This window comes from Taudactylus pleione, unplaced genomic scaffold, assembly GCF_031769625.1.
Source record: "Taudactylus pleione unplaced genomic scaffold, aTauple2 ptg000019l, whole genome shotgun sequence".
Taxonomy (NCBI): Eukaryota; Metazoa; Chordata; class Amphibia; order Anura; family Myobatrachidae; genus Taudactylus; species Taudactylus pleione.
In genome coordinates this window covers 30,198,864-30,218,883 of record NW_028284421.1, presented here as the reverse complement: position 1 = coordinate 30,218,883, position 20,020 = coordinate 30,198,864, and the positions used below count along the sequence as shown (strand labels likewise).

At 40.2% G+C, this 20,020-nt stretch overlaps 1 protein-coding gene across 1 annotated transcript in view; it reads right to left on the bottom strand.

The window, feature by feature from the left end:
* MYO9A (myosin IXA) overlaps positions 1–20,020 on the bottom strand; it is a 129,797-nt gene that overhangs the window by 4,183 nt on the left and 105,594 nt on the right. The window contains exons 28-41 of the mRNA XM_088446395.1: positions 18,275–18,387; positions 17,886–18,010; positions 16,877–17,088; positions 12,651–12,767; positions 12,238–12,429; positions 12,107–12,154; positions 11,790–11,901; positions 10,183–10,244; positions 9,577–9,769; positions 8,485–8,613; positions 5,009–5,114; positions 4,788–4,919; positions 4,368–4,491; positions 103–293 (exon numbers count right to left, since the gene is read on the bottom strand). Of these exons, the coding sequence (XP_088302521.1) occupies positions 103–293; positions 4,368–4,491; positions 4,788–4,919; positions 5,009–5,114; positions 8,485–8,613; positions 9,577–9,769; positions 10,183–10,244; positions 11,790–11,901; positions 12,107–12,154; positions 12,238–12,429; positions 12,651–12,767; positions 16,877–17,088; positions 17,886–18,010; positions 18,275–18,387 (1,856 nt within the window). The remainder of the gene's footprint in view (positions 1–102; positions 294–4,367; positions 4,492–4,787; positions 4,920–5,008; positions 5,115–8,484; positions 8,614–9,576; positions 9,770–10,182; positions 10,245–11,789; positions 11,902–12,106; positions 12,155–12,237; positions 12,430–12,650; positions 12,768–16,876; positions 17,089–17,885; positions 18,011–18,274; positions 18,388–20,020) is intronic.

The following is a 20,020-nucleotide window of genomic DNA, read 5'->3' as shown; positions in this document are numbered from 1 at the left end:
ATATTCTTGCATCATTTGGATATCGCACACCATGCATGCTCCCAATAACAATCACATGTCCTTTGTCATGCCAACCATATCACACTGTGCCCCATGACTTACTTCTCTTTCTGTAGAGTCTCAATCTGCTGGGCCAATACTCTCTCCTCTTGTTGCATGGCTGCTTCCTTCTGGTCGGAGGACTCATCCTCTGATGGAATGGTTGATAAGCCATGCTCACCAGCGGCATCGGGAACAACTGGGGAGAGCCCTGAAATCACAGGACTCAGACTGGAGCGGAGGCGTCCTTTCCCCTGAGCAGACACAAAGGCATGAATACAAATACTGCTACAAGTTGGTAAATCTACAGTTTTATGTACTTAAAAGGTATCTGGAAGTGAGCTGCTAATTCCTTTACCAACGACCTAAGAGATATGATTCCGCCTGCAGCCACAGGCACATCAATCAGGTAAGGCATAGATTTACATGTTATCATGTAGCTTTCATGTTTCTCAGAAATGAGAAAACAGTGTTTCAGTAAGCAAGTGATCTCCCTTCTATCATGTAATCACATTGGTATGTAGCCATCTATGTTTATAAAGACATTATGCTGAGATTACTTATTATGAAAACAGTAGGTACCATTTACAGTAACCCAAAGTAAAAAAGATAAAATAAAAAATTACAGAATCTGTGAATTGTTTTTTTGCGATTGCTGATGTATGGGCCCCCTTAAATTCCAGACATCATCATGAAGAACCTGTTGCGTACTACACAGATTAGAGTTTATGTTATGTTGATTCATTAATATTTATTTTTCCCATTTTTCAGTGGCTCTTGTTAATGGGATTTCTGTACTTACTTTAAAGCCTGTTCTCTCAGTCCATTGGGTATGAGTATAGATTGTGGTGACAGGATCTTGGGAACTTTAAGATTACTGGGGAAAAGCTCAAGTACCTACCTCTCTGTACCCCATTTGCTATCTGGGAACTCTGTACCCAACTTGGTAACAAAGCCCCAAAAGACAGACAAGGTGTACAGAATGAGAGGAAGACGAGACAGCAAAACATTCTCCAACAAAAACAATCCTAACTAGGACTGCGAAAAACAGAAAACAAAAAAAGTGTGTAAAAGGAGGCTAGCCAATCTCCCCCAATGGACTGAAATAATTTTTTTTTTTCAATACAAGTCCAAAAATCCAATTTTTTCTAGCATCCAATAGGGGGACACCAGATACCATAGGGATGCCTAAAAGGTGTCACTAAGGAAGGGTACACTAGAAGTTGTGGTGTGCAGCACCTTATATCCAATGTCCTTCTTTCAATACAAAAAACATTAAAGATGTAACATTTTGTTAAGGTGTGCAAAGACCACCAGGTGCCTGTTACAACTGCTCAGCAGATGTCCCATATCATGCTGTGCCGCCCATGAAGCTGCCACTGATCAGATATGTAACCTCATGTTTCAGGAACGGGTCAGACCTGTACCATGTTAAGCCGTGCAAAGTTGAAAGTAATGCTCCTGGGAAAGGTCTATTTGGAAGCTTGACAGCTTGTATTGTGGACAACATAAAGTACCAACAAGTCACCCACTCCTTTGGACAGACTCTTAAGGTCCTTAAAATAGCCAGATAACAGAGTGCGCCCTCTTTTTCTGGAGACTTTTTTGTTTCTAAAGATGAGATCACTATCTCCTTATTCAAATGGAACTAAAAACCAAACCTTCCTTTCACCAAAAAGTTGTCTCTAAGAACAGTCCTATGCTCATGACAGGTTGAGAAGGGAAAACTACAAGACATTCCATGACTCTGAAACTCTCCTAGCTGTGAAGGTAACTAAAGGAAGGTAGTCTTCCAGGAACTTGAACTCCACCAAATCCTTTGTTTCCAAAACATTGTGATGGAAAGAAGTAAGAACCAGGTTGAGATAAGTATTGGGAGGATGAATGAAGGCTACACATGCATTACTCCCTGTTAGAAGATCAAAAGCCTAAAGGGCTGAGGCCTGAATCCAGAATGTCCTACAGAAACAGCAGTAACCGTTTCAAATGAAAAATAGGATGTATGAGTTTTTTTTTTGCCAAAATCCTTAGCTGAGGATCATGGCTTCAGCAGTCATGCCATAAAAGTCAGCCAAGGTAAATGCTGGTAATGACAGGAGCCTTGACTTAAGAGATCAGGTCTTGAATACAGGCATCAGCCTGAGCCAACTGCTATGTTTAAAATGTCTGTACCCAGGCCTCCTGGGAGAGTGCAGTGCTGACAAAATCACTGGACCATCCTAACTTTTCTCCTTTTCAGTACCTGCGTAAGTAGGGAACCTAAGGTAACAGGTAAAGAAGATTAAAGGGGAGATGTATCAAGCCTTGGAGAGAGCTACAGTTAGCCTCTAACTGTAGTTTGTCTAGCACAATTTATAAAATGATGATTTGAAACTGATTGGTTGCTATGGGCAGCTTCTAAATTGTATATCTCTCAACTATTTGATACAGTACATCTCCCCCAGAAGCTCCAAACAACTGACATGGTGTCGATCAGAGACACTTGTGTGTCTCTTGTCTGGGAGTAGAAGCACTCCAAATTGTGGTTCAACCGAGATGCCATCATGTTGATGTCTAGTTGCCCCCACAAGTACACCAGTTGTTGAAAAATCTTAAAATGAAGGGATTATTATCTGGGATTATTGTCTGCTTTCCTGTTTTCCACCCTGGGGATGAAAACAGCTGCGATAGGTGGAAAATGTTGCCTGACCCACTGCATGATCCTGCTGGTCTCTCTCAAGACCAGGGCACTCTTTGTGTCCCCTTGGTAATCTATGCAAACCATGGCTGTTGCATTGTCAGTCTAGATATTTATGGTTCTTCCTCATGAGAACTGGCATCTGCAGACAAAAGCATTGAAAACTGATGTGAGTTCCAGGATGTTTATCGGGAGCTTTGAAAGCCTGAAAACAGACTGAAGAGCAACAGCTCTCCACCTCGCAGGCTGATGACTGTCATCACTTGTCCAGTTCCATACAGAGAACGAGTGATCCCTATTGAGTGTGTTGACTCTCAGCCAAAAGCAGAGTGACAGATGCACCACTGGGCTTCACCAGCCAGTCATTAGGGAGAGGAATATCTGTAGAACACTTTGCAATCAGGATTAGTACAATTGAGTGGAAAAAGAGAAATAAATCATCTTTTTCTTTTTCCTTATTAAAACAACATTTATGGACTCTATGATAACCGTCCTTGATCTCTAGCGTCTACCGGATGCCATATACTAGATCATCCACTTTCAGCTGCCTGATGGGATGCTAGTCAAGCTGAACCTGCAGGATCATAATTGGGCCTTTTGATTAAATTGGTGAGGAGAGGACTACCATTAGCATATTGGATATCATCTTTTCCATGCTGAACAGCAAAATTTTCTCAAATATGGGCACTAACATATGTTGGATAAATTGGAATGTGACCATTTTTCTTGATCAAGAGGCAGGACTGTAGCAGGTACTGTATGTGATCAGCAAAGACTTAAGGCTGTGTCTGGTGGCATTATGGTGTGAATTATTTAATGGCTGCTCTATGCTCTATTCTGGAGGTCCCTAATGACAGTAGACATTTCTGTGTACAGAAGGCAGGTGACACATTTAGCAGAAGTTCTACAAAATAGATGACATTCGCACTACAATGCTGAGAAGAGAAATAAAGATAAAATAAAATAAAAACTTTTACAGTTAACATTTAGTCACAATACAAAAGCTATTTTCGATGACTCTTAAATTGTTTTATGAAGGGGTGTTACACTGACTTATACATTCCTTTACAGTGAAAGCACATAGAAATTATATGTCCATAAATTGTGTGACAAAACACAGGAACACCACCACATGGATTCCATTCCAAGTAATGTGCATGGATCAGTATATACATTATATACACTGTTAATGGAATGGCATGCACAAAGTGTAAACTTAAGAGGACAGAATTGTTAATGAGCTAACAAACTGGAGATGTTGGAAAGCACATAGTTAGTGTTTATAAAGGTGAGTAAAATAAGTACAATGAGCTTAATGTTAAAATGGGGACAAGACATGCAAACTAAATGTAGTGGCACCAGATACAGTAATGTGAGTGTAGAAGTATAATTGTGTTAATGGGGACAAAATGAATGAGCGTCACAGACAGCCTGATCTTAGTATACATACCGACAGGGTGCTGCGATTTATGCTCATAAATCTAACTGCAATTAGTACGGGTTTCTGGATTGGAGAAGGAGATGAAAGGAAAGCAGAAGGTTAGAAGCGGAGAGGAGTTAAAGATGGCGAGCAGAAGGGGCAAGTCTGAGTGTGTTATAGTTAAAATGGAGTTTTCGTCTCAACACCCCTTGAAACCCAGATTTTGCTTACCATGGACCTACGAATTAGAGACAGGCGACTCTTGGCTTTGTTCTCTGCAAACTCCAGGCTATTGATATCCTTGAGACGAGCTCTGTATTTATTCATTTGTTCCAACACAATGAGCTCCACACAGCTACATCAAGGGAAACATTATTAGAGCAGTAGAAGACATTACTTTATCACTAGATACAATAGAAGGCATAAGGGGTGACACATGATGCTACCGAGCATAATATATGGCCTGACAATTGTTTCACATAGTAACCAATCTATATACATGCTGATATTACACGAAGAGGTAAAACAAATAGTATAAAAGAGGAGCTATATTATAAATAGGGTCAGTTACTTGGCTTAAGTGATTATACAGACTTTAATTTGATACAGAAAGCCAATAATTTGAAGAACTAAAGACTGCATATATCTTACGATGTCGTCTTGCCAATATCCTGCACACTTTGCAGTGGGTCTGTGGTATCTGGGCAGCGGAGAATACACGGAGCAAATACAATTGCTAGTGCGTTGGCAGACATGCGATTGGTCTCCTCCTGTTGTGCAATCCTAAAGACATTAAAAGCAAGTGGTATAAAAGTGTATGTGGGTCTGACATACATAAGTCTATATAGTAACATTACAATAAGAGTTGTCACCTGACAAGATGAAAGATGAGTCTTTCCAAAGTACTGAGGTGCGTCCGAGAGAGCTGATCTATTACGGAATAAACACCCCGCACAGTTTCCTTCCTCTCACCAAGACCTTAGAGAAAAAAGGTGGGACAAGTCTTAATGTAAAGAAATATTATAGAATAAAACTGATAGAAACAAAGAACATAAATATATAGTAAAGTGCTGTGTGGTCCAAGAAGGTGGTGCATTTATGTGTGTGTAGCCCCTTCATGTGTGTAAATGATGGAGTAGGATTGCTTGTCTAAAAGTCTCCCCCTAGTAGATTGTGTAGCTGGGACCCAGAAGCGTGTACACACGTAGTGGTTGTGATCAGAAGACCATATCAACCTGCACTGCAGAGACACTACTAAAGCCAGCGAATGGAGGAGGGCACTTGACATGCCCGATCCTATCATTTAGACACTGAATGGAGTACCCTCTTTCAAACGATGTGCATTCTTAGTAGTTATCAGATGTATCCTCATACACTATTACTGCAGTCACGCCAAACAGCCCTTCTCATCACGCCAGGTCCCGTGCGATTTGGCTTAGCATCTTTTTCACCCGAAAATGCATCTTAGTTACAATCAGATGTGACAAACTGCTTCACAAGACTGTGCTGAATCTGTATACAAAGTGCTACGATGCAGCTTTTTCTAAGTTCCATTATGCTTCTATTACACTCAGTTGCGCACAGATATACATTGTCACCTATCAATTTAATCAGCAGTCCTAGTTGCATCGCATTGCGACTAAGACACTTTTTCAGGTGAAAAACAAACAACCAGTTGCACAGGACCTGGCAGCGCACGCCGCATGGTGTATTGAGGCTAAGTGTATGAAGATACATCTGCTATAATACTATTTACTACATAAAATCATTCAAAAGTAAAGAGATGGGAGGGTTTCAGTGCCCAGATCTCCCCCATTCTGGCATCAATAATCATAGCTGTCCCCTTTTTGAGGGAGTAGGTTGTCTACTTTAAAAATTGTATGCCTTGTTGAGCTACCATACTGTTCCTATACATTTTATGTGTTTCATTCAAATGCGTATAAAAAAATAAATCATAATTTCCATGTGCAGATCTTATTATGAAAACTGAAATGTGATTTTTTTGTTGTTGCTGTTTTGATAACATGGATTGATAAAATTTGCTTACACATTTGCTTTTATTTCACTTTGTTGTGATTTCACCATTGGTATTCTTTTTTGCTATTGGAGGCTCTGACCCTGTCTGCTGCGCCCAACAACTGCGGTTCACCCAGCGCTGATTTTCTAGCCACTACCAGGTATATATCTGCTTTTTTTTTTTTAATCCAATTAATTTTTATTGATTTTTAAATGCATAGTAAATTTACATTGTAAAAACATTGTAAATAATACAATAAAAACTACTAAATACATAAATCAAAAAAATAAATCTGTGTGGTCTCACTTCACAACATTTGAGTAACACATGAATTATATTCCTTCCTTCACATGACTTGCAAACAAAAAATATATAATTTGACATATACATATATGGCAATGCCTTTTCACACAACAATATTCGCGTATTATGGTAACGTAACTCCTTGGAATTAAGTATTGAACAGGTTAGGCACAGTCATCCTTGAACAACTATGTGGAGAATCGAGCCATCTTTCCCAGGTAGCATAGTATTTCTGCACTGCATTTCTGGCAGTATAAACATACTTTTCATGTGCAGCAACCGCCCCAACCAAGGATAGCCATGTTCCCAGGTTTGGCCCAGAAGTCGCCATCCACTCCCTTGCTATACATACTTTGGCAAGCGTACAGAGGTTATTAGTGTATGGTATAGCATGTTTATCGATTGTGTCTGCATCAATCACAGCCAAAATGCATGTCGTAGGGGTAAGGATATCTTGCGGTATATCCGTAGAAATAATAACACGGAGTACCCCCTGCCAAAAGGAATCACCAGAGGACATGACCATATTAAATGCCAAAAGTTCCCCTCAGATGAGTTACATTTAGGACATTTTAAGTCCGTCCTGCCCCCTATTCTCATTAATCGGACAGGTGTCATATATACTCTCTGTATTATAAAGTATTGTAGCTGCTGGTATCTAACGGACGTGGTAGCAAAACGAGGGCTAGCAAGAGCTGCTCTCCAATCATCCTCCTCCATTACTCCAACATCATTTTCCCATTGCAGTTTTAAAGATAATAACTCAGACTTATGATGCTTGTTCAACAAGTTAGAGTAAATCCCAGATATTAAGCGGCCAGAACCAGCAGATTGCAATAAAGTTTTAATGGGAGACTCCTGTAGAGATAGAGGAACTTCAGAGAACTGGGCATTGATAGCATGTCTAAGCTGGAAGTATCTAAAGAAGAAATGGTTGGGGATGTCAAACTACAGACGCAACTGGTGAAAGGATTTTAGCGTTTCTGCCTGAAATATCTGCCCAATAGACACTATACCCCACTGGCCCCAGGCCTCACCGACCTGAAGAGCAGAGAGCTCCCTGAGACAATTAGCATGAGCAAGAGGAGTATCTGGATCTATGCCCTCTGCTTGTAATAGACATGAAACCAGTCTCCAGATAGTGATGGCCTGCCTAATTAAGGGCATAGTAACTATATGTATATTATCACTCAGCAATAGTCGCAATGGAGATAGGCCTGTCTTATAGTGAGCCAGGACAAGGGAAGGCAAGGAATTATCAGTTTTGTTATTAATCCATTCCCATACATGTGTCAATTGTGCAGCAAAATAATAACATTTAAAAAAGAGTAATGCCAAGCCACCAGAATCACGAGGTCTAGTTAAAGTATCTAATTTGATCCTAACTCTTTTGTTGGCCCACAGTAGACCGTATAAAAGGCCTTCAATCTGTTTAAAAAAATTTCTGAGGGATGTACACTGGAGAATGACAAAGAATGTACAGGATTTTAGGTTGGAGAACCATTTTAACAAGGTTCACTCTTCCCGCTAAAGTTAGTGGCAGTTTACTCCAAATTGGGACACGAAACCTAAGATAGGCAATTTGCAGCAGCAAATTCAGTAACAAATATTGTTGAGGGGTATAGATCTGCTCTTTTTTTATTTCATATTATTGTAAATACATTCTTATTTGTAATATTATATCTGTGGTGTACTTTTGCATGCACTTTATATCCTACTATGCTTGGTTTGTACTTTTGTATGCACTATATTAAGGTGCGCCCCTTGTGGTGCCTTATACAGAAGGATAGTAATAATAATTATAACAATAATAAAAAAGACAAAGAGGTAACAGACACAAAGAAGAAAGTTTGGGTAAAATATTCTGGTAAAGGAATAAAGTAAAGAAGCAAGATGCAAAGTAGTGAAGAGTAAGGCAAGGTAAATCAGTGAAAGGACTACATGGTGTAAGCAGTACAGGAAAAGCCATTGACGTATAGGAGACAGAGACATGACAGCCAATGCTCACAGATGTCTGCGATTGCTTACCCATAGATCTAAGGAATTCTTCATATAGTTCAAATGTCATCAGTGGATTGGGAAGCTCCCTCAACCACTGCTTGAATACACTAGCAATCACATGGATGTTGTAATCGTCCAGATTTACGCTGTCAATATCTGCAATAGAGGCACAATAAGTCACAAAGATCAGAAAGAGTATTATGGGACTAGATACAGAAAGGGAGGCAGGAAGAAAACAGGTTGTAACTAAGTGGGGATATAAATGACTAAACTATGGCAAGTCAAAACAGCATAAAATGTACACATACAAAATAGAAATATATAATTTTTAGTAGTAGTTTTTGAGAAGATAAAAATACATCTGAACTTCCAAATTCATCCTGTTCAAAACAAGACAGCCTGTTTTACTGTGGTGTACAAGTCCTCTTTGTGCTTTATCTTGTGCTGGTGTAATATTTTTCCAAAATGCTTTCCATTTGCATTTTTTATAATAATTTATGCCGTTTTTATTATACAATAAAATAGAAGGGAGAAAGAGAAACAAAACCACACCAAAGTGGTGGTGATTGGGGGAGGGGGGGGGGGGGGGGGGAGATTTTAAAACTGAAATTGTGCCAATAACATAGAAGGTGGCCCTTGGAGAGGAGAACAAAAGTTAGGTCATCTTAACAGGCCCGATCCAAGAGAAACTGTTTAGCTGTAACTTCTGCCACAACAGATGACAATTAGCATAATATAAATAAATGAAAATGAGCCTTGATGTCAAAAATGAGTTGACCTCTTCTAGGTGGCAGGCTTTATTTAGGTTCCTACTGGCATTGTCCATGTTAAATTAATGGGGAACACAACAGGACATTGCTGCAAACAAGGTGAAACAGATCCAAGATTGAACATAGCTGTGTCCAGCTCTGAATCAGGTCCTGTATCTCATGCTTGGACCATTGCAGCCACTGGGATAGCTGTCAGATAGAGGCGTAAGTGGGGCTCAGGATACAGATATTTACATTTATTTTACCCTCCAAATGTGCAGTCTGAGGTAGTGGTATTTTCCTAACACAACCCAAGGCAGAACTAGGTGTGGAGGTTTATTGGGCTGGGAAAGTGAAGAGATGTTGTCACCTGTGTCCAGGTTCTGTCTCAGCTCGCGAATCTTGTTGGTGGATCCAGGTTTCCGGTATATGCCTTCCGTATACAAGCCATGCATCTCAATGTAACTGATAAGTTTCTCCAGCAGCACAGGAACAGTCCTCTCTTCATTAGTGAGACGTGACAGCTCTACTCCAAAGTGACGGGAGGACAGCTCAAAATCATACTAAATTGTAACAATCAAGATGGTAGAGAAAGATTTACATAAATAACAGAGGGTATAATAGGGACAATCTAAATAATAAATTAAGTGTATAATGTGCATACAAGAGTTAGGTACTTCTATATTCACTTCAATTTTAGAACAACAGTAGAGATGGAAGCAGGAGACTGATCTCTAAGGAGGGATACCAGTGTAGTGCACACAGCCATCTTACAGAACAGCTCTTGGGAAAGTACATACGTTGGTATTTACCTTGCTACGTTTGTGTGCATTGCACTAATGACTTCCCTGTCAGAGAGCAACCTGAGCGCAGCTGTGGAATTACCTAATGCCTATGTGCATGTTGGGATTTTCTGCAGACACAAACAGTCACAATGTAGACGCCAAGTTATAAACTCACACACATAATAGCTCACCTTTTTACTGCAAGTTGTGGGGATCTGGGAACAGCACTTCTTATGGCAAGCAAATCTACATACTGAGATATAATACTGTATTATTAAACGCTACACAGAATACTCGGAGTATAAATTTCCATCCTGCACCCTGACACAAGCTTGTTGTAGATAATAGTGCAATGAGAATAATGATAACCACACAGAATGACAAAAAGATAATCTATAAAAGAGGAGTAGGTGGATGAAGACTTATGCTGTGAAAATACTGTTTAATGAACCTTAGATTTATATTTTATGCTACAAAAAAAAAAAAAAAAAAGCGCTGTGTCTTGGAACTGCTGCTGTTGGGTACAGAAAACACTGAAATCATACATCAAGCCAACTAAAATGTCTGATTAACGTCTTATATAATTCATACTCACCCCCCGAAATATAAAATAAACTTTGGGGCTGGTGCTCTTAATGAGCATAATTGCAGGTCTTCATAAACCGGATTGGCTAGCTCATACTGACCTCTGCCTATGTGAGAGTGCAACATCACACAATGGGCCTGATTCTGAGTGGTACGCTATTCCGATGATCACGCAGCTAAACGATTATTGGCTATATGCACATGCATCTGAGTCAAGGTACTTTACCATAGTTGCTCGCAGCGACTTTCCATTCGCAAAGTGATTAACAGTTAGTGGTCGTTTGGAGAAGGTAACGGGGAATCGTGGCACAAAATGCAGACATGTCCAGGCCGTTTTCGGGGCAAGCGGTAGCCTGCATCTATGATACCATATGCAGTGGTTGCGACGTTTCAGTTCAGGCGGCCATTCCGCATGACCATAGGGCAATTTCCAATGATCTGCGATGGTGGCTATGTATTTGTACACACTTGCTTGGATTTACTATGGTGCCAGAGGGAGTCAATACATGTACCAGCGTCTGCGACATTTACATATTTTCGCACATCCACTGCTTACGAGATCGCAGCTGCATTAGCGTATATCTCTGAATCAGGCCCCCCAATTTACACTACAACCTGCTGTAGTACTCACTCTGGATAATCCTAAACTATATAATTATATTTATGTTGAAAGTGCCTTTAAAATATATTAAATTTTGTTTAATAAACATTTTCTTTTAGTAATTAATATTTTTCCAGCTAGGACATATTATAATTTGAAAAAGTGGGTATGGTTTTCAAAATATGACAAATCAATTAAAAAAAATATTGCATAAAAAAAATATAAAGTATACATCAGAAATGCTACTACACATACTGTATGAAGGGGAATAAATGCATTTTAAATAGATCTCGCACATTTTCTACTTAAATTTTATTTACACTTTTTTAAAAAAAACAACACGTTTGCATTACATTTTCAGAATACAGTTAAAATGTTACGATTAATATAACAAAAGTACTTACAAAATATTTACAGACGGGTCAGGTTTATATGATATCAAGCACATTTTATAAATGACCTACTCTTGCTCTGCTTATGCATGATAGAAATATATGCCATCAATTCTGTGCATAGTAAGAATGGCTAATACACAAATGACTACCTAAAGATACAAAGCTGTAACAATGCAGTTTGCTGCCTATAGCAAATATGTATATGTTGCAATCTTACGTTTACAAACGGCAGCTCGGTCCATGATCCAGATAAGTGAAGAGCAGAACTCGCAGTATGTGGGAATGTTGTACTGAGTGGCTTTAAATATATGACCATTGTGTTCCTCAACCTGAAATAAATGGGTAAGAAAACTGTGAAGGAAGAAAATGGAAGACAGAGCGCCAAGTATGACTGTTTACAGGCTGGTAGAGCGCTAGTGATCAGTACAAATACTGAATCAAAAAAATTATAAAGAAGTAGCAAGATAAATAAAAGTAACACGATGACGGGAAAAAAGTAGGAAAACCATATGAAATATAATCACAATAACTTACAATATCTGACTCTTTTTTCCTTCTTTTCTTTCTTTCTGTCTTTTGTGCCTTGCAAGAAAGAAATATTATATTTATATTTTTTATTACTTGAGTCACACACTAATGCCTTTCATTCATTTGGCTATAATTACCTTTCCTGGGGTGTAATTCAGAGGTTTATAATCGTGAACAAATTCATCTAAGAAAACCTTGAATGTATTGATCCAAACTCTAACAGGAGATTCGCTCCATGCTCGTGGTTGATGCTGTTTCATGGTCTTGTCCAGGATCTGCTCAAAGAGTGCCCCAAGGTCCCTGTAACGGATGCTTTTCCCATCTTCCCCCTGTAGCAAGTGATGGGATTAAATGTTTATAAACTATAAAAAACAACTCACAGATATCTGTGCAGGAGGCAATGCAACATTCAAAAATTAGAAGACATGAATGTGTGAATGACCAGGGTGTGAGAACATATTATTATTATAACTATCAGGGGTGTGATAACCTCAGAATATCATAATGAGCTCTAAACTGTTCCAACATCAACAAGTTAGGAGTTAGTTACCATGAGTGACGTTGAATAAAGACTGAAAATATTCTGTCGAAATTCTTTTAGCGCTCGTTTAAAGAGAACATCCACCATCGAATCCTTCTTTCCATCCTCTGAATCCAGATCATTGATCTGTACAAGGAGAGACATCAGAAGTGCTAAATAAACGCCCCAAAAAATAAAAAACAAAACACTAACACATACTTGGCATGAAGTGACCCCTAGCAAACCATTCCTCAAAACATTAAGAAAAAATGTGGAAAAATATATATATATTACATATATAAATATAAATAAACTCTCACTTGTGTCCTCCTTAGTCTAGAATAAAAGAAGCCAAGGCTACACTGGCAATTTCTGCATAATACCTTGGGCTAGTGAGGAATGCCACTTCCAGATATCAATCTATAATTATCAACAGTGCCAACCATCACACTGGCTGTGGTAAAGAGAGGGCGTGGCCAGGTTCTCCCTCCCCCACACCCTGCTCGTGCTGCAGGACAGATTACATTTAGTGCGCCCATTGCAGTGTAAATACAGATGCAGCAGCACGCCTTTTATATAAATGAATCATGTACTATGGTGGTTCAGTGGGAATCAGGGAGAGTCTGGAGGAGCAAAGCTGCCACTCCTGCTCCCATTTGCAGGAACAACATTATTTGAGACAGATTAAGATTAGATTTTGAGTAACTGACTTTTCAATTATAGTGTTCTTATAGATCTATTGTCAACTGTACATGGGATCAAAGAGTCTGTGAGGATTCTCCCTTTAACATAAAATAGTCTAAATATGGAATTCCTTTTACTCCCTTTGATCAGAGAAGAGCGACCATAACCACCATCAGTTTTGTAAAATCCTAAAATTCAATATGATGAGATCCTACTATGAATCTGAGGAATTCTTGATGTCCCTCCCAAATGGGTACTAGAGCATCTTTGTTGTCCTAGTTCTCCCATATTGTTTATAACAGATCTTAGAAACTCCATTTTAAATCTCTGCCTCTGTAGATTGAGATTTAGGGGTCTATTTACTAAGCAGTGTTAGGAGACTGAGTGAAAAGTGATAAGGTGCCAGCCAATCCGCTCCCAACTGTCATTTTTCAAACACAGCCTGTGAGATGACAGTTGGGAACTGATTGGCTGGCACCTTATCACAGACATCACTTTTCACTCTGTCTCATGTAGTATAAGTCGGAAAGACCAGTCTGTTGTTTATTTGATCACAAAGATGTATGAGTAAAATCCTAACTTTCACTGATCGACTGGAACAGGAGTGATGACTCCTGATATTAAAAAAAAAAAAAAAAAAAAATTAATTGTTTTTGTTAGATTTATAGTTTTTTCCGCATGACCATAGGGCAATTTCCAATGATCTGCGATGGTGGCTATGTATGTAGTTTTTTAACAAGACAGACTGTAAAAACCTTTTGGGTGGAGGATTTTTAGGTCCAAAAAATAAACCCTGGTGACTATGCCTCCCAGATGTCTGATGTTATCACCAACCACCTGTCCCTGTAAGCTAATAGACTCTCCCACCATGGTATCCACTGTGGTCAGGAAACCCCGTCATGCTGCAGGTTTGTGCAGTGGTTTGGGTGCCGTACCGTAATTAGTCCATGCTTGCAGCTGAAGCAGGTAAAAATGCTCCCCTTGTAACTGCAAATGCAGCCATATTTTTCTAATTCCTGATCCAATAGTACTTCACCAGAAAATCTTCTATAATTCCATGTCCGCCTGCCAGTATCATAGCCAAAGGGCATGACGAGCTGCAATAAACGACGACAACACTCTGGCCGAAATCAAGCCACTATCAACAGCTGCTTCCCTAAAGGTAAATAGCTGATTTTCTAATGTGTTCTTCACGGGTGAGAAATTTGGATCTAGTTTCCCGAACGTCAGTCGATTCTCTAAACAATCCACCCATCTTTCCATAGCGTTATTGACGCATGCAGGAGCTAGTACATGTTGATGAGAAGCTCCAGCTGTTATGAAAAGGAGGGATAGTGGTTGTCTTAGAAAGCCGGGCAACTGGAGAGTCAACCTTTAGTGTTATCTCCCATTTTCGCCTAGCATTGGAGGGTATAGTATTCAAATAAAGTTTTGTGGAAACCTGAAACTTCTTATTCGGATTTTCCCATAAGCGATCATCTAATTGAGTTGTTGTCTGCTATCTCACTATATTTAACACTTCTTTGACTGCGTGAATATAGGTTTTCCACCCTAATAGAACAGATTGTGTCCTCCTCAGCTAGTGAAGATATATCTTGATCAGAATCAGAGTTACAGTCCTCTGTCATTGAGAGGACATATCAGATGCTGAATAATTCACAGACTGAAAAGTTCCTGGAAGATGTTGGTTGTGAGTCTGAGAAGCTGAAGCAGGATCTAACATTCTATCTAGGGAACCAAATGACCAAGATAATCCTTGTACCCAGGCGGTTCATCAGAATTCCTAGGTGAAGGTAAATTACTTTCCAATGGTAAAGTTATGACAGAGTCCACAGAAGGACCTGGTAGCTGTATAGGTGGCAAAGCTCTATGATTCTGTATTAGCAGCAAATAGTTAGACAATTGTAACATGGCCTGAGTAATGGAAAAAAACCACAATGGCTGACAAAAATTTGATAAGGCAGCACTACAATCTGAGATCCCACTTCACAAAAGGCCCCTGGTCCAGCCTAACTGTGGGAAACCATCTGACAACTGGCGCTGGGGACAATTTTCCATAGAGGTAGATTTATAGGAGCTTTACCCTTACCCGACATGAGGCTAAAGAGTCACACAATCAGGAGGACTAAGTAAATTGCTAAGCAAAATAGGTGAAAGTTTAACAATTGAAAAAGCAGCACACAAGCACACATCTGCAAATATACCTTAACTTCTCTGTACATACAAATGTAAATATGTCTGTCTGTGTGTGTGTGTGTGTGTCTGTGTGTGTGTGTGTGTGTGTGTGCACACAAATACATACATACACACACATCCCCATAGATAATAATACAGTAATATAAAATAAGATCATTTGAACATAGAAAGGGAGGGGCATACTGGTCAGAAAAGGAAACTTAGTTACTTAGAGCCATGTTGCTGCTGCTGCTGTCGTCTCTCAACAGCTGGCAGTGTCTGAGGAGATTCCTAGCGAGCGTCACATAAGATGTACACCAAAACAAGGGGGAGGGAGATGCTACATCTAAGTCTACACCAAAACAAACAGAGGGTAGCTGCCAAAACAAAATGGCTTCCAAAGTTGTTCTTGGCCAAATGAGGCTTATCCGAGTGGTAGCATCATAGACTTTGTGTCCCCTGACACCTGGGATATGCCGTGTCTCTGTCATGTGATGTCAGGGACTGACCGCGGCTTATCACATATATACAAAGAATAAACTTCCTCTGGTGCACAGTACCAGCCATGTGCCAGTACCGCTCTGGGAACCAGGCAGCTATCTGCTACTGATCCCTCCAGAGGTACAGGCTGGGGCGGCCACTAACCAACCACCTCCTAGAAACCCTTAAGGGGACTGAAATAAATAATAAGAAAATAAATGCTGCCAGTGCAGCCTGACAATAATAGCTCAGCTCTGAAGTTCACTTAAAAATTGTTCAGGTTGGTGCAGTTTATTGGTGAAGATAGGAAGGGGGGGGGGGTGTCAGTTATTATTACTATGTCCAGGCTCCTTGTGACACCTACTATTCCCCAGTGTCTCCAGTGTCCCCATGCAATGAGAGAGAAGATAAAGTTGCTTGTTTGGAATAAAGCACACATTTAGGTAGGTTTTATCTTCAAGTATAGCAGTCTAAGTAGTTCATTTTAGAAAGAACAGATTGGTAATTCCAAATAAAGCAATACCCATGAAGATGAGTTCCATTGCAGATGGTTGTAAATTTGTACTAGAGCTATGCAGGACTGGAAACAATTTTTACAGTGTGAAGGAGCATTCCTCTCCCCTTCACTCCCAGGTATGTTGGCATTGGCCCAATGTTCCCAGAGATCTTACGCATGACTATAACACCAGGTTCTGCAAGATGAATTATAGGCTGCTTATAGCTAAATATGGCTGACACATTGCCAAGGCATAAAAAAACACCAACACATGGAATTTGATGAACAGAAACAGAAGCCAAGTATAAAATTTCCTGATTGTTTTACTCAAAGCTGCAGAAAGGTATTTCTACCAAAGTAGTTTGCACAGCATAAAGACCAATAAGACGGACAACCAGGGCTGTGGATTGTACAGGTTTACCTTTTTCAGCAAGAATTCATCCATACATTTCAGGTCGCTGGCACTACAAATGATTTGAACTCGCTCATTCTTCCACTGTGTAGGTTCCAAAGCTGCACTGCTGATCTTCACACTTCTCCTGCGCTGCACCTTGGGGGATGGGTCCTTGTTCTCCTTCTCGCGTCCTCGACTGAGATCAGGACTGTGCGGTACAAGCCAAAGTCCTGAGTCCACTAAGGATAAAGAGAATAATATACATATCATATAACAAAAAAATCTCTAGTATTTATTGGAGAAGCAGGGACGTAGAGTAACCACAAGTATTCAAAAGAAAACTTGAAGAAAACAGCAGCAAATTTAAACATAACCCCATTCAAAAAGGTTCTAGATGGATACTTAAAAAAACACACCTAGTTTTACTCACCGTCATTGTGGTATAGCCCTCGTCTGATGGGCTTCAATGGTCTACACTGTGATCCAGGCTTTTTCTAAATAACCTGTTGGTGCCCATCCCTTAACATGAATGTGAGGTTCAGGCAAGTGTTTAGAAAGAGGAGCTTTCAGGGAGACCCATGAAAAAAGGGTACTGCTGCATTGACGATAAAGTCGTATATGGGGAGTTTATGTCCCGTGGCCACTATACTGTTTTATTGGTGCCTACATCTTTTTATCACATTTAAAAATGTAATGATTAAAAATATTTTTAAAAAGTAAAAGCACTTAACATGGTGGCCAAGCGGGGTGGTGGAAGATGGAGAAGACATGGCACGGCACCTTCAGTTTTCCATTTATGGGAACTGAAGTGTGGTGGTACCAGGTGGTAGCTATTCCTGGCCATGAAAGTACAGTTGAAATAGTTAGTGAGGTCGAGTTACTGACTTAAGCGAAACTGCATAAACCCTTCAAGCAGAGAGCAGAGTAAGCACACTGGGCGCAGTATTCTTCTTTAAATGATCATAGTGACCTATGATTCGCTACATGACACACACATTTTTTCTTGTGCATAGGAAGGTGTGTTGCACAGTCTTACCATCAGTGAAATGAGTTCCTTCTTTCCCTGAAGGCTCAGTGTCCATCTCTAGAACTTCTGTCTGCGGAGTCAGCTTCTCTGCTGCTTTCATTTTCCCCCAGAAGCGTATCTTTCCCCTCTGGGGTCTGATATGGCAAATAAAGGAATCAATGTTACCACCCCAAATGAAAGTGTATACATGTCATCTGGACAAAAATAATCAGCATCAACTTTAAGACCATTATATTACAATTTGCCTATTGATTTTGTGTTGAAAACAAAAACAGATTAGTCTGCAATTAGACTCACGAGAGAGAGAATACATTAGTTGTATGTTCCAGAAACAGGGCAAGTTTTCACAATGCTACATAGACTCTGTGATTTGGGGTAGTGCTGAAGACATGGCTCACCTAGAGTCTGACTCCGGAACCCTGTGCGCAGTGAACATTTGGGACATCTCTCCTTGGGAAACTGCTTTCTGGAGTTTGCTGGGCCGTCCTGCACCCTGCACTCGCTGTAACATCTGGAAGAAAGAAGGTGACCTGTCATACCACAGAGACACCATGGGTTCTATTTACCAAGCAGTGTTAGGAGACAGAGTGAAAAGTGATAAGGTGCCAGCCAATCAGCTCCCAACTGTCAGTTTTCAAACACAGCCTGTGAGATGACAGTTGGGAGCTGATTGGCTGGTACCTTATCATTTTCTTATCACTTTTCACTCTGTCTCCTAACACTGCTTAGTAAATAGACCCCTAAGTACTTATCATACTCTGCTACCCAAGGAAAAGAAAGCTGCACAATATGGGAAAGGGCTGCAATAAAAGAGGTTCTTACTGAGGAAACTATTTTTGCTATTTGCATTTTCCCTTTATTTGAAAGACTAATCAATTAAAAATTAAATTCTACGCCCGTTTACACTAAAGAGGGGGCAATTTATTGAAAGCAATATGCCATCTAGAAGTCTAGCTACGCACATATCAGCCATAAATGGTAGGGCAGACATCACACGTTTTCCCTCGCACCTTTATAGTGTGAAAGGGAAAAACTTGCGATGCCCGCAGGCACAATGTACTGTTCTGGAATAGCTCATTACTTCCTTCATGCTAAATGTAATTCCCCCCTAAACCTGTAAGTGTCTGCCCACATCAGTTACTAGTTCAGAGTAGCTAAAAACGTCAGCGGCTTATGAGGCCAACTAAACTGATACATCACTCTACCCAGTACTTTAAGACAGCAGCCTGTGTTTTTATATTAGACTGAGTTATAAAACCGAGATAGACGTAGATTTAAGGGTGGGCTTTTCACATTCATAGTTTAGAGAGCATCTTACAGATGTGTACTCATACATCTAGCCTCAATCCGCCATGAGGTGCGAGATGCCAGGCCGAAGTGAACAGCCAGCTCCCGTGCAACTCTGCTTGCCCCAAGCACCTTTATTTCCGAAAAATGCATCTTAATCACAATGTGATGCAACTAAGAACCAAATGCGTCTTAATCGCAATGTGATGCGACTAAGCACCAGGGACTGCACTAATTAATTTGATATGCGGCACTTGTATATCTGTGTACAACTGAGTCTGTAAACGAAGCACATCAGACCTTGGCGTGGACAAAATCAGCGGCCGCTGCATTGTAGCACTCCGGATACAGACTCAGTCGCACACAGATATACAAGTGTCACATATCAAATGAATCAGTGCAGTCCCTGGTGCATCCTAGTCACATCATGACTAAGATGTATTACCGGGGGAAGGGGAAATGCAAAAAAGACGCTCGGCGCACCCAGAGTAGCACACGACCTGACATACGGAGAGGGGCTGTGTAGCAATAGTGTATGAGGACACACCTTTATGTATAGTAACAATGACCATCATATAAGCACTGACCAGCCTTTGCCGCACAAAGAATGTCAACAGATCTTAAATTACAACTCATTACAACTGCTTCCGGTCATTTAGCTTTTTTTTTTTTTCTTTAAACACAGCAGTCAGTTACAGATAATACAAGTTATGTAGTCACCGGGATTTCAAGCTGCTCCAGTTGCCTTAATAGCTCAGCATTCTGAAATATTGAACTACAAGCCTTCAAAAGCTAAATGCTGGGAACTTATTCTAATGGTTCCCAGCAGACATCATACAGAGCCCTCCCCCCCCTTC